Source organism: Gadus macrocephalus, chromosome 6 (assembly GCF_031168955.1).
Source record: "Gadus macrocephalus chromosome 6, ASM3116895v1".
NCBI lineage: Eukaryota > Metazoa > Chordata > Actinopteri > Gadiformes > Gadidae > Gadus > Gadus macrocephalus.
In genome coordinates, this window is record NC_082387.1 from 24,331,884 (window position 1) to 24,345,173 (window position 13,290).

Genomic DNA, 13,290 nt, shown 5'->3' on the forward strand with positions numbered 1-13,290 from the left:
TTATAAACTTTTTTTTTTTCATGTCATTTAAAAAACTGGAGCTAAACTCAGGATTATGTTTTGGGATCCGGCCGAACCCTTACGTCCACCAACGCACACTCCCGAAGCAGTGGCCGGAATGAGAGAGAGAGACCTCAAACAGAGCAACGCTGTTTCACCAAGCGCTCCTGCTGAACCAGGACTGACCCAGATGGTCACTACGTCCTTTGAGTCCAGTCCAACAAGTTGAGTGACTCCATGTGTTTCCTCTTATCGTTTCCGGGATGTAATCACTTTCACACACACACACACACACACACACACACACACACACACACACACACACACACACACACACACACACACACACACACACACACACACACACACAGACAAGCACACACACACATACACACACACACACACACACACACACACATTTTTTTATAACACCCTGCTGGAATTTAATGAGCTGAAACCTTGTTTCGGGTTGCCGGTGTTATAGTGCTTACACGACTGCTGCTGCAAACTGTATCCAAGGCTTCACTGATCGGTTCAAAACGAGGCTTCATAGACGGCGACAGTTTGGTTTGGCTTCCTGAAAGAGATTCACAACAACCATTCCTGATTGAACTGCCGCTGAATGTCAAACAGTCTCTGTGTCAACACACAGTCTCTGTTTCCTCCCACTTCTCATACTCACAACCTGCAGAATATTTAGAATAGCGGCTCCAAAAAAAGCAGATGTGAGAGGCAATGACAGGGTGACCCTTCGAAGGGGCAACCCTGTCCTGACCAGTATTGTGGCCAATCCCGTGTTTGCTTATTAAGGCATTGAACTTGACATAACATAAAATTATGCGAAGTGTGTAATAAACAAAGAGAGTCGACCTAAGGTTACCCTTATTCCCCTTATTCTTGAGTGTTCTTGAGTTTTCTTGAGTACAACAGTCATTTAACAGCAAGGTTAAAGATAGTTGTATTGTAGTAAAAGCACAATGACAACTGGGACTGTATAACGATCCACTACAATTCAAAATAAACAATAGTTATTTGAACAAATAAGTCCTGTAAACCGTTTTTCAACATATACCAAGAGGGAACTGAAAGGCCTTCAAAGGGGTCCCCCACCATGAATCCATTTAATCTGCGTCGTACTCGAGTTTTGCTTGTAAATAAACATTTGGCAATCTCAGCCCTTCCAATAGCACTGGACAATGTCAGAGATGTAATCTGTGTGTCTTTCTAGAAACCCGCATTGGCTCTCGATTGGCCAGTATGGGTGGGAGAGAACAGACATGTCTTTGTTTGAGAACTTGGGTATCATGGAAGTGGGAGAGAGAGGCCATTGTACTTTTGAGAGAAGCCTACGATCCGTCGGTGTCCTTGGATGGTCGTAACGGATCCCCTGCCCCGTTTTCACCAGCGGAACTCGCTCCAAAGTGACGCCATATTCATTTCAAGTGCCCTAGTAAATGAAAAGGAGCTCCGGATTTTCACCGTCAAAACAAAGGCTATTGGACATCCCGCAAAGCCATTCCATCTCCTTCAGACAACAACCATTTATAGATAAGACTATCACTATGTCAGAATTTTGAATGCATACATTTATACATGCATCATTTATTTTGCTTTCTTTCCATACTTATTGGCTTGGAATGCATGTTGAAGAGAATAATGCACAATACACGATTGCTTTGTTGGTTGTTGTTTTTATTTCCTATTTTTGAGATCAGTCTAGAAAATATAATCCATCATGAAAGCATAGTTTACACATTAGAGATATTGAATACATCAGGTTTTTGTTAGAGGCACTTTGAATAACAGCAACATTCTGATACAACACGTTCAGAAACTAGGGTTAGCTTAATGGAGGCTTCACTCTTACACACACACACACACACACACCCACACACACACACACACACACACACACACACACACACACACACACACACACACAAATCCTGTTTTACTACCCCCAACCCAAAACAGAACCAAATCAAATTACAATCCCTCACTTATGTTGTTAAAGTGCACAGTTTTCAAAGTTAAATGGTTTCTCTTTATTGTCACCATTCCCCAATAAGTGAACAGTGAAATACATCTTTGGTCATATTGGACATTTTTGATATGTCGAAATAACAAGCTCTAAGGTTGGCTTCCACACCCAATTGTTTTGCTTATTTGAGATATAAAGAAAGACCTGCATTTTCTTCTTAAATAAGACATCAGACAGTTGCACAGCAATCTTAATAACGTTTTAAGCGAGAATACTTGGCTGTCCATATCGGATGCAGAGCAGATCCAGATAGTCAAGTCACATTTGGCAACAAAAAAAAACAAAACATGGATTTCCTTTTTCTTTTTTTTTTCCTCTTTAACTTTATTTTTGGAAACAAACACGGTTTGCCAAGGCCGGCGGGGGTTTCAGTTACACGACAGCCACGTCTGGTATGAGGCACTGCACGGGGACGCCATCAGGGGCGGCTGCGCGTGCGCTATGTAATAATTACTGAAGTTGACGTCCTGCACGTAGGCGGCGGGCTGGTAGAAGCACGTGACGTTGCAGGGGATGGCGTTCTGCTCCGCCAGCACCCTGAGCGCCAGCGCCGAGATGAGGCCGAGCGTCTGCCGCCGCTCGTGGCCCATCAGGCACACGGTGCTCTCGTCCACCACGCGGTGCAGCGTCGTCAGGCACTCGTAGCGCTTGTGCTCCATGCCCGCAAAGTGGTTCCGCAGGTAGGCCTCCAGCTTGCGGTGCTGCTCGCCCAGGTCGGGGAAGTCGATGAAGAAGCGCGAGCACATGTAGCGCTGCAACCGCTTCATGTCCGCCTCCGACTCGGCCCGGAAGCCCCGCGCCAGCAGGTGGCAGTACTTGAGCAGGCCGCCGCCGCGGATCTCCTCTGGGGAGCGCGTGGCGATGGTCCGGCGGCGGAGGTGCGCCACCGCCTCCTCAAAGTCCCCGTACGCGCTCTCGCCCACCACGCTGGGGTGGAAGCTGGGCGACATGCACGTCGGCGAGCAGCGGTCGAACAGCAGCAGCGAGTCCAGGCAGATCTGGAAGGAGTCCACGCTGAACTCGAACTGGCGCCGCAGCGAGTCCACGAACTTCAGCTCCACGTTCTTGCCCGTGTTGTTGCACAGCGAGATGAGGCTCCAGCGGTCCGTGTCGGTGCGCACCTTCACCAGCTTCTGCACGTACGCCTCCTTGAGGGCGAGTGGCGAGATGCGCTCCTTGCAGACCCCCGCCGGCAGGAAGTCCAGCAGGCAGTCCAGCACCACGTCCTTCACCAGGCGGAAGGCCCGCTCGTCGCCCAGCGACACGGCGAAGATCAGGTCCAGGTCCTTGTAGCCCAGGCCCGCGTCCTGGTGCAGCACGTGGCTGGCTGCAGAGCCGTTGAGCTTCACGTTCCGAACGCACACGCCCCTCTCCTCGAGCCTCGCCCGCACCACCTAGTGGAGACACGGGGTACACACGCACGGGTTATTCATCTACCCCGGTCCGTAGAACCGCACCAAGAGACCGAAACAACATGTTTTAGAAGGGCCTCGCTTGCTGCCTCTCCCATAATGTAGTTCACATGTACTTACTAACTTCGTACTACTACTACTACCACTAACACTAACTTAAACTGGGGTTGCGCGTACAATCAATCGGTTTCTTCAGTCAGCCTGAGCAATAATTGATCAGAGAGCATTGGAGCATGTGTGTTTGCGCTTGCATCTGTGCGTGTTCATGCGCGCGTGAGAGAAAGGGGGGGAAACATGTCTCCAAGATTGATTGCCGTATTACGAGAGAATAAAGACTAAACTTCGCTTCGCTCTCTGAATGGTGTCCGGGGGCAGTGCCGTGCTGCAGACCAATCAATAGGATTTCTTTATTTGAGCTTTCCCAGAGACAGTGGTGCACCTCTGATGTATATATACATACATACATTCAACATAATAATGCACCATCGTGTGAGGTCTAGCAGCTCAACACTGAATGTACCCTGCACCCTTGTTTGGCTATACACAGAGCTGCCATGCACACGTCAGTGCCTTCCGACAATGACGTCACAAATCAGCATCCTGCGCATATTTTCTTGTGGGGGGGGGGGGGGGGGGTAGGCCATACTAAAGGCAGCTCTTCGTTTTTTTATTAGGGAGGTATCGGACCGGTTCTATCAAGGCACAATTGACACAAGGGGCAGTGATAACAAAGGCTGGCTCGTTTCAATATTAACATTGTTCTTGGATGTGCTATAACAACAAATGGCAAACCATGACGCAAAGCGGACACACACACGCTTATATTTTGTATTTACAAAGGTTTAGCAGGTTACAGGGCCATTTGATCAAAGTCTAATCTGAATGTTCAGAGATAGAGTAAGTCCTTGGACTAAGAAATCCACGAGGTTACAATGGAGGTCTGTGGAAGGTCTGTGAAAACTCACACTGACCCATAGAATAGAGCCACATGTCAGTGTGTGTGTGTAGCCAGTGGTGTGCAGATTAGTTGGTTAGTAACAAATCAAAATGACACGTAGACGGCCAGCCTCAAACACAGTTGTTGTGATATTAAATATGTTTTAGGTCTATAGATAGTAAAGTCGTGTCATATGCTTGTGGGAGTGGGCATGCGCACAACCAGGGCTCAAGTGTAGAGGGATCCATGAGACGACACACAAAGTTGCCGAATTCTATTAAGTAGATTCAGAGAATTACACCGTAAGTTTTCACCAGAAAGCCACATAATGTACGTAAAGTAGCCTATATGATAGGCGCTGCCATGGTTCTGAACCTGATCCGAAACCCCAAATAGCATTCACAAGCGACTAATTTTGTCCTGAATATATTGCTTTCTGCCGAACGAAGGGATTGTCGCATGAGGAACTGGTTATTCATTGGGTGACAGGATCTGTGCTGATAATATGTAGTTATTAGTTTAATTACATTGGGAAACACTCATCCTACAAAAAAGTAAGACGATCAAGCGCAGTCCCATAGCGCAGTGGTCCATATCATACAAGCAGAAACGTTTTGTATTTCTTTCATTCCAAACACTGAAATTAAGTCAGTGTTTGGTTGTGGCATTTTATAACGGACCCACATTTGTAGGTCTAGGGTGAGGATTAGGGTTTTTTACCTGAACTAGCAGCCGCGGTTGTACGGATAGAGTTGGGAAGTTTCCACGTCCATGAATGGGAATAGTTTCTGCCAGGATCGAGTCCAGACGCTGCACCTGGTCCCAAGGCAACACACAGAACCGACGACTCTGATCAGACACATCGTCGCAAGACATTGCAATGTAGCTCTCCAAAGAAATCAGCGAAATAGCAGTTAATGCCTTCCGATATATCTCGAGGTCCTAAATTAAAAAAAGGTTCTTGATTAAAGCAGCAAAAAAACAACGAATAATGACGCCTTAGCGGTAGTCAGATCTTTTGAAAAGTTTCGGTAAGTACGAAAGTGACACAAGAGAAGATTGACTGATTCTGGGTTATGTTCCCAGAAATATGCGCGTGCAGCTACGATCAAACTCGCAATGAACCAATTCATAAGGTTGGTTGAAAGGGTTTAAAGTCACCTCATTAGCATAACGTCTCTGATTGGCGAAGAGTGCCACCAGTAAAGCGCAAAGAACGCTTGAAGGATCATCAATCACGTGGGTCAGAGTGACAGCGTCCTGCCCCATGCGTCCAGCCCCCGTTACTCAATCAAGTCCGATTGCATGTCAAGACATGAACTGTAATTAACAATAATGCTCCACCATTACAACTCCCTTTTAACATGCATTTGCCAAGTAGGTAGGCCTACATAAAATACGTAACTACACACCATTAAAATGTAACTTTGAAGAGGGACAAGCTGACAATCAGTAATAGGCCTACTAACAAATAGTAATAAAACTGTCAATGATCTCACAGTCCCCTAACCACGGTAGGGGTTTTAATGCCAATGCTATAAGAAGTTTCAAATGTAATAACAATGCATACAGAGGGAGTTGAGCACCTGTGCAGACTTCATATTGTCAACCACATAGTATTTCCATTTAGATATCAAAAACGGGCCCCACGCTTCCTACCACATATTTGTATTGCCTCTTATCGAAATTAATGAGAGAAGTAGAGAGGTTATCTTTGTTTTGTTTTTCCAGGCGATGAATGGAAAACTAACTAATTTGATCAGCGTTTAGGCCCGATAACCCCTGATAACCATTTTGTACATTCGGCACAGGTATTCAGATACTGCTATGTAATTTCCATTTTTGCTTATCAACGTAAACCCAACCACTCTGATTGCATGATTAAACGCAGATATGAAGAAATAGGTTTCTGCATACTCTTTGAAAACAATCCATATACACAAAGCATAACTCAGTGGTGTGCTGATGTGAATCCAGTTTCATGAAAACACATAAAAACAAATTTATTTTCTTTGCTATACATATTTTCTATTATTTATCAAAAAATATATATTATCAATCAAAACAAACACAAACCTCCACCAAATATCCATGCATCACAAGATAACAATACTCATAGGAAATTACAAAACAATACACAGTACAACAAGGGGGGGGGGGGGGGGGGGGGTGCAGTTCCATAATAATCAATAAATTCATTTAAATGCCCTGTTTCTCAAATACAGTCTCATAAAGTCTTATAAAAATCAGGGACCTTCATCCCCACGGCCAAGATCATTGAGGAACGAGGTTGCACGTTCCATTGACAGGAGATCCATAAAGTCTTTTAAACAATTGTCAGTGTTGAAGCAATTAGGTTTTTGTACTTTCCAATTCATAATGATTTGTTTAACCGACTAAAAGGCTAAAGCTATAATGTGTTGCGTCGACTCAATATTTTCTACTCTACTGCCTAAAGTTGACATTTAATAGTTTTTTTGTTAGCACTGCAACCTTTCATTGTTCCCCTTTGAAAGCAACTCCATTATTACTATGACGTATAAGTATTACGTTTTAGTCTGACGTGAATTTGCATTGGAAATACAAACCTGCCTTGCGGCTCGTAAGATAAACATTGAGGTTTTAAAACTGCCGTTGTATTTATGACTCTGGCTGAGATAGTGACACTGGCCAAACATCCTATGTTACCGTGAGTGGCTGCGTTGGGTGTCTGTTCACATACGTCACACGGCCACAGCCGGACAAACATCCAGTTCTAGTGCTGCTATGTTTATTTCATCGCTAACCTTTTTTTCTGGGCAGGAAAATGTAACAAAAGAAGACAGACAACGCAAAGTGGGATGCACTCAAGGGCAGGCAGGCAGACAGGGAGGTAGAGAGACAGGTAAGCAGGCAGACAGACAGGTAGGCACTGGACGAGAGACAGGTACAGACAGAGATACAAACAGATAGACAGACAGATGGAAAGATAAACCGAAACATAGACTGAAAGACAGCGCTGGAAAGGCAGACAGAGATAAGCAGATTGACGGCAATAGTGAGAGACAGACGCATGCGCAGTGCACCCGCACCAACACACAGCAGTGAGACGTCGGAATGTGGCATTGTAAAACGGTATTATACTTAGAGTTAATTAAAGTCCCAAAGTGCAGGAGAGTGAGATTGCTCCTCGTGAATAATTTGAGCTGGAAATAATATCATGAGGGTGGAGCATGGAGCATGACGATCAGAACCTAGGATGTTAATGTAATCCTGTTCCCGCAGCAACCCGCATCCACGGTTGTCGGGGCAGCTGGGCCGAGACATCTCCAGCTATAGCCCTCTGCAGGCGCTGCTGGGAGATGTCTGGGAAACCGTACCGCAAAAAGCCCCCCCCCCCCCGCATGGTAGCTGTGGATCATTTCCCCCAGACAAGTGAACCATGGATGGGGAAGAAGAACGAGAAGCGGTCTGGAGGTTCATGATGAGCTCACGGCCTCCGTGAGACATTTTGGGGTTATGGGAGAGCAAAAGAGTTATTTTTACCTTTCAGTTTGGCTAAGTCTACACATCAATCCTTTGCTCGATCTGGCATCGATGGCCCACACCTACACAACTGTTAGTCTTGTAGGTTGGGTAATAGAGCTGGTGTTTGGTCACACCTTTAATAAATGACATACAAATCCTGTTCAACGCCTGATCAAACATCCAGCCGTTGCCATGACGTAGCCCTTTACTCAGAATAAGCTACTTAGCTGAACCACTCAAAACAGTATTGAAAATACATCTGATGGAAAGCCATATTTAGTATTCTATGTGGTTATACAGTATTTTTGGTGACTCTGGAAAGTCAAAAAGCCCAGGAGTCATTTCTCCACATCAGCAACCACAGGGATCGCAGGACACATGCTTTTACTTTGTTGTAGCCTACGTCAGAGCAAACAGTAAAGCATGGCTGTAAATCAATTGGCCAGTAAGAGCTGCCACAATAAATACCAGATAACACACACACACACACTCACGGTATCAGTCTGCATGTCACGGTCAAGAAAATAAACAAACCAAGACACAAACAAGGCTTTTGAAATGTTATAAATAATGTTGAAATATTAGTCCAAATATTTGCATTTTGCACTTTTAGAAGTGAAGGAAGTTGGCTTTTATTGTGTGTGCATCGCAAGTGGCTTTGTCACATATGTGAAGTTTATAAGACCAATAGTCTATCGGTTCTGCTGACCTTATTCAGAATCTAAATGAGCCGACTCCTGTTCCTTGAGATTAGGTCAGCCAAACGACCGCGTCTACCAACGTCTTGGGGGGGGGGGGAATGCCAGCTGTGCCCAATGTCAGGGGAATTTGGCTTTACCTGGTCGGATTGACCCGTTGGCTTCCGCGCCGGGGCATACCTGTCTTTGGCAGTGTGAACAGCCGATAAAGAACCTCGGAGACTTTATCAGCCCGAGTGCAGACGACCAATCTATGGGACGCCGGAGCTGGGTGACGGACAGCGGCGTACCCTTGACGTCTAAGTCCTCTCCCACCGACTGCTTGCTTGATTGATTGCGTTTGCGCATGGCTCAAGCTGAGCAGATTGCTGCCGAGCATTTCTAGCCAGAAGTACACGCACACTACTGTTTTGGTTGAAGTTTACGTGCCGTCGTTACGGAAGGAGTTAGGGCCACGTGAATTTATTGGGAGTTCTAAGTTTAAAGTCTGAATTCTGGCAATAAAGTCAGAGTTCTGATTTTAATCTCATAGGCCAAAGAAGGGAAGTTCCTTACACGCTACCTGTAAGGAAATATACAGGCTACCTGAAAGGAACCAAATTCAGGGAGAGTCCCTTTGCGGCATAAAGGACGGCAACCAGATGCTGACCGAAGAAGTCGGATGTAGGCAGGTTTTGCGTGTTCCAGGCTTTCTTTATAGGTCATGGTTCAAGGGGGTCACAGACGGAAGAGGATAAGGGACATATGTGATTATCTTCTGTTCTGAATTCTGACATAAAGTCAGAATTCCTTTTTCATGGATCTAGCCAAGGTTAAAATGTGAAATCAGTGGTCACCAGCAGAATCAATTAAATAAAACTAGGGCTCATAAACTCGTGCTAATGTCATCTTAAATACAGGGCTTTTGCGTCCTGACATCGTCACTCCTGCATTTTTTTAAGCATGCTCCAAAGGAATGTCACTCGAATGGTCTTTTGGTCATTGTTTGCTACTTCATTGTGAAATGAGCTGCAAGTCGTTTCTCTTTTCCTCTCTTTGAGCCAATCACTCCATTGCATGTCATCTGGCCGGCTTTGTCTATCTTTTACTCCAAACCGTTCTTATCTATTGATCCATAGACTTGATCAGAATGGGTCCAGTGTGTTCACACACAGATTGGCTGTGTAGCCTCACAGCATGCTGGGTAATATATTGATTGTTCCAGATGCATACATTGTGTGTCGCCAGAGTTGAGTCACATGAGCAGGTTGTAGTAAGCTCGGAGTTCCTGCATAGTTTTGCAGCTCCAACTCAAGGTTCAAATCTAGGCTGGTGTTAGACATGCCAGTGCATATGTTATACTTTACTCTCTGGGTGGTGTAAAAAAAAAACACAACAAACTTATGTTGGCCAAATAGGCTAAAGAATAAGTTGGGAATCGTTCTATATGGTATCGATAGCCTGTTGTTTGGTCATGCCTGCTCAGTGTAAAGCCGTCAGAAAGACCACGACGTAGCGAGGCCGGCTCAGATAGACCCAAGACTAATTGCCAACTGTCTCAAAATTCACATCACAAGCAAGCTATGACCTTTGCCATTTCAAAAATCTATTCATATATATTTTTCATCCTATTTTTAAAAAAACGAGGACATCAGCTCCAGCTGGGGACTGGTCACCCAAAACAGGAAACCTCCCCTGAAAAACAGGGGTGTCTGGTGGTCTCACCCCCCCCCCCCCCCCCCCCCCCCCAACAGGCCAACATACTCTACACGTGCTATATTTAACAGGGTATCTTCTTGCCAAGTGTACCATTTGTACAAGCCAAACACACATGAACACTGGTAACCCATCTAACCCCATGACCGTGCCCGGGACTGGACACAGGAGAATCACCCCATATGCTGTTCTACTGTAAAGGGAGAGAGCTTCTAGCAGAAGCTCTCTAGAATGATATGTGGCCGGGTACTAACACAGGTCTTCTGCTCCCGGTCCATTGTCTAATTGGACAAATGTCAATCTTTCCAGTGATAAAACATCGACGAAATTGTACGCGTACTATTGATGATCTGCGATAGCATCAATAGTTAATTCTCGTCGGTTTATAACACCTCGTTCTGTGGCTGTATTCCTAACATGAATGCCTGACTCATGCAGACCCAATGGTTCTGGCAGAAGAAAGGAAGGACCCTTCTAGAACGAGGGAACCCTCGTTCGGCCGAAGGGCTCTGGTTTCATTCTCTGAATCCGACTTACAAAGTATCCAGTAGCCCACAGCAAGAGGGGAAAACGTGGTCTTGTGTCTTACAGAAGTATGGAGCATAATGAAGGGTCTGTGGCGTGTGGACGATTAGAGAAGTCTGCGGGCTGGATGAACATACAAGAGTCTGTTCCAGCATCCCATCACCGTGCGCTGAACTGTGTTCTCCAAATTTCTCAGAATCTCATCCAGGAGCTTCAAATCATTTTCCGGGAGAGGATTCTATCGGATTCTATTCTATTCTATCGGATTCTATTCTATGACATTGAAGTACAATTTGTAGACCTCACTTTACTCAGTGGTTTGTCTGTATTATCAGTAATACCCAACGTCAGCTTGCCTTCCAGAAGTTTCCACGATGAGAAATTAGTCACAGGAGAATACATGGCCTGGACGGTTTCAGTGCGGCTCGTTGATCAAACCACCCTCCATTTAACTCCTCGTTTCCACTCGCACGGCCTAAAGACATTTGAATGATTCAACATTGCTTTCAGGCTAAACCAATACAGCGGGAATGAATGATGTGCTGTTATCTAAGCAGTTGTCTTCCTCTGCCCTTGTCTCTTTCACACACACTTTCTCCCCTCTTCCAATACTAATCCCGACCTGCATAGAAGAAGAAACACATTATTTGTGCAACGCTAAATCTGAAGCCAAGTAGCTTCAGCGTGTTGCTATTACTACTGTTTGGTCTATTATGAGAAACTTTATGGACTACAGTGAATTAGGGACGTCATTAAGAAGCAGGTGGAGGCTAACGTCCGCACTGGGGATCAATCCCGGTGCCTTTGGGTGAGGCCACCAAGCCACTAGGTCACTATCCTGGCTGTGGCCCTTCCTTCAGAGGTTGTAACCTTCCAGTGCGTCCGCAGAATAGATGTGTTTGACTATCGCTGACTTCCAGCCTCTTCTGTTCATTGTAGTAGTCAGGGCAAAGAGGCTTATCCTTTATTGCTCCAAAAACCATCCTGACACCCGCAGAAGGAAGTTCAGCCTCACTGTTGCCAAACCAACAGTGACACAGTTGCAAAAACGGACGTTGTGCCAAATGGCACCGGGCCCCACCCTGAGGGGTCCTTGGAAGGACAGATCAACATCTGTTGTGCTCATCTGTCATAGTATGTATGGGTAATAAAAGATAAATGAATGTTCCAATGGGTTTGACCATTGGAACATTGTATTCTCATACCTCAGATAGTTTCTTCCACTGTGCAACCCCTTGATGAAAGTATTTACTCGTCAGATCTCGGTACTAAACTTGAAATGATTACTGATATTTGCAGGCTTGTGAATAGAAATATCTACTTTTGATCCCTGACCGGACGTTAACTATGATTCTGTTTGAAACAGCATACACTTTGTGGCAACCCGTCTCTGGCACAGCGGCCCTGGAGGCCAAGGGGGCAGGTTGTGGAGGCGGTGTACCACAGATTTCCGATAGATGGCACCAGTAAGAACATCGGTGCCAATCATTGAGATGCGGAGCACCTGAGGAGCAGCTGGGAAGCATGCTTTAAAAAGCATGCTTCCACACTCATTCAGGGCTCTCCTGGTTCGCGTGTGCGGAGAGACCAGTCTTGTGGGTGATGTGCTTCCACCCGGAGGAAAAAGACTTGATTCCTCCAAAGCTGGGTTTTGTTTGCTCAGTTTGATATATGATTTAATAAAAGTGCCATTTTGGCTTGAAGTAAGCTTCAGTTCGTGTGCTGATTGGAAGGAGGCGGCTCATTCACCAAGCCGGGTTGCCACAACTTGCACAACATTTGATTGTGTATCTTGTTTAACTTTTGTTTGTTTTATTTTATATTGTGAAATGATGTTGTCCAACCCGAAAACAAGAGGTTACTATTTTCAATCTCTGACTGACCTTTAGTTCAATCGAATGGAATAACAAAAAACAGAATGACTTTCAGGGTGAGACGGGTTAACTGCCAGGAATGGGATATATCACTCAGGTTCAGACATGAGAATCACATGAAGGTAGGCCAACATAGAAGTCGGACATGAAACCATGGTCTTTGTTAAGATACGTTGGGCTAAGCTAAACTATTGATGTTTTAGTAATTACATAATATGATAAGCTTTAAGGGTTTGGTTGACACAGTTAGTCTAACTCACGTACACACACACACCCTGTTACACCTATCATAGAAACCTAGCCTACTGTGGTAAACAAACACTTTGTTAAGCAGTAGTTACTCAACAATTTAAAACGTGCGCCCGCACACACACACACACACGCACTCACTCACTCACTCACTCACTCACTCACTCACTCAGACACACACACACACACACACACACACACACACACACACACACACACACACACACACACACACACACACACACACACAGGCACGTTCAAATCCTGTTTTACTACCCCCAACCCAAAACAGAACCAAATTACAATTCAAAGTGCACAGTTTTCAAAGTTAAATGGTTTCTCTTTATTGTCA

The 13,290-nt window shown here is 45.3% G+C and overlaps 1 protein-coding gene across 1 annotated transcript; it reads right to left on the reverse strand.

The window, feature by feature from the left end:
* Window positions 1-2,030: 2,030 nt before the first annotated feature.
* Window positions 2,031-5,528, reverse strand: tent5ba (terminal nucleotidyltransferase 5ba). Its single transcript, XM_060053256.1, has 2 exons — window positions 5,111-5,528; window positions 2,031-3,435 (listed from the first exon to the last, which is right to left on the reverse strand). The coding sequence occupies exons 1-2, from the start codon at window positions 5,264-5,266 to the stop codon at window positions 2,410-2,412; spliced, it is 1,182 nt and encodes a 393-aa protein (XP_059909239.1). The 5' UTR covers window positions 5,267-5,528; the 3' UTR covers window positions 2,031-2,409.
* Window positions 5,529-13,290: the final 7,762 nt, after the last annotated feature.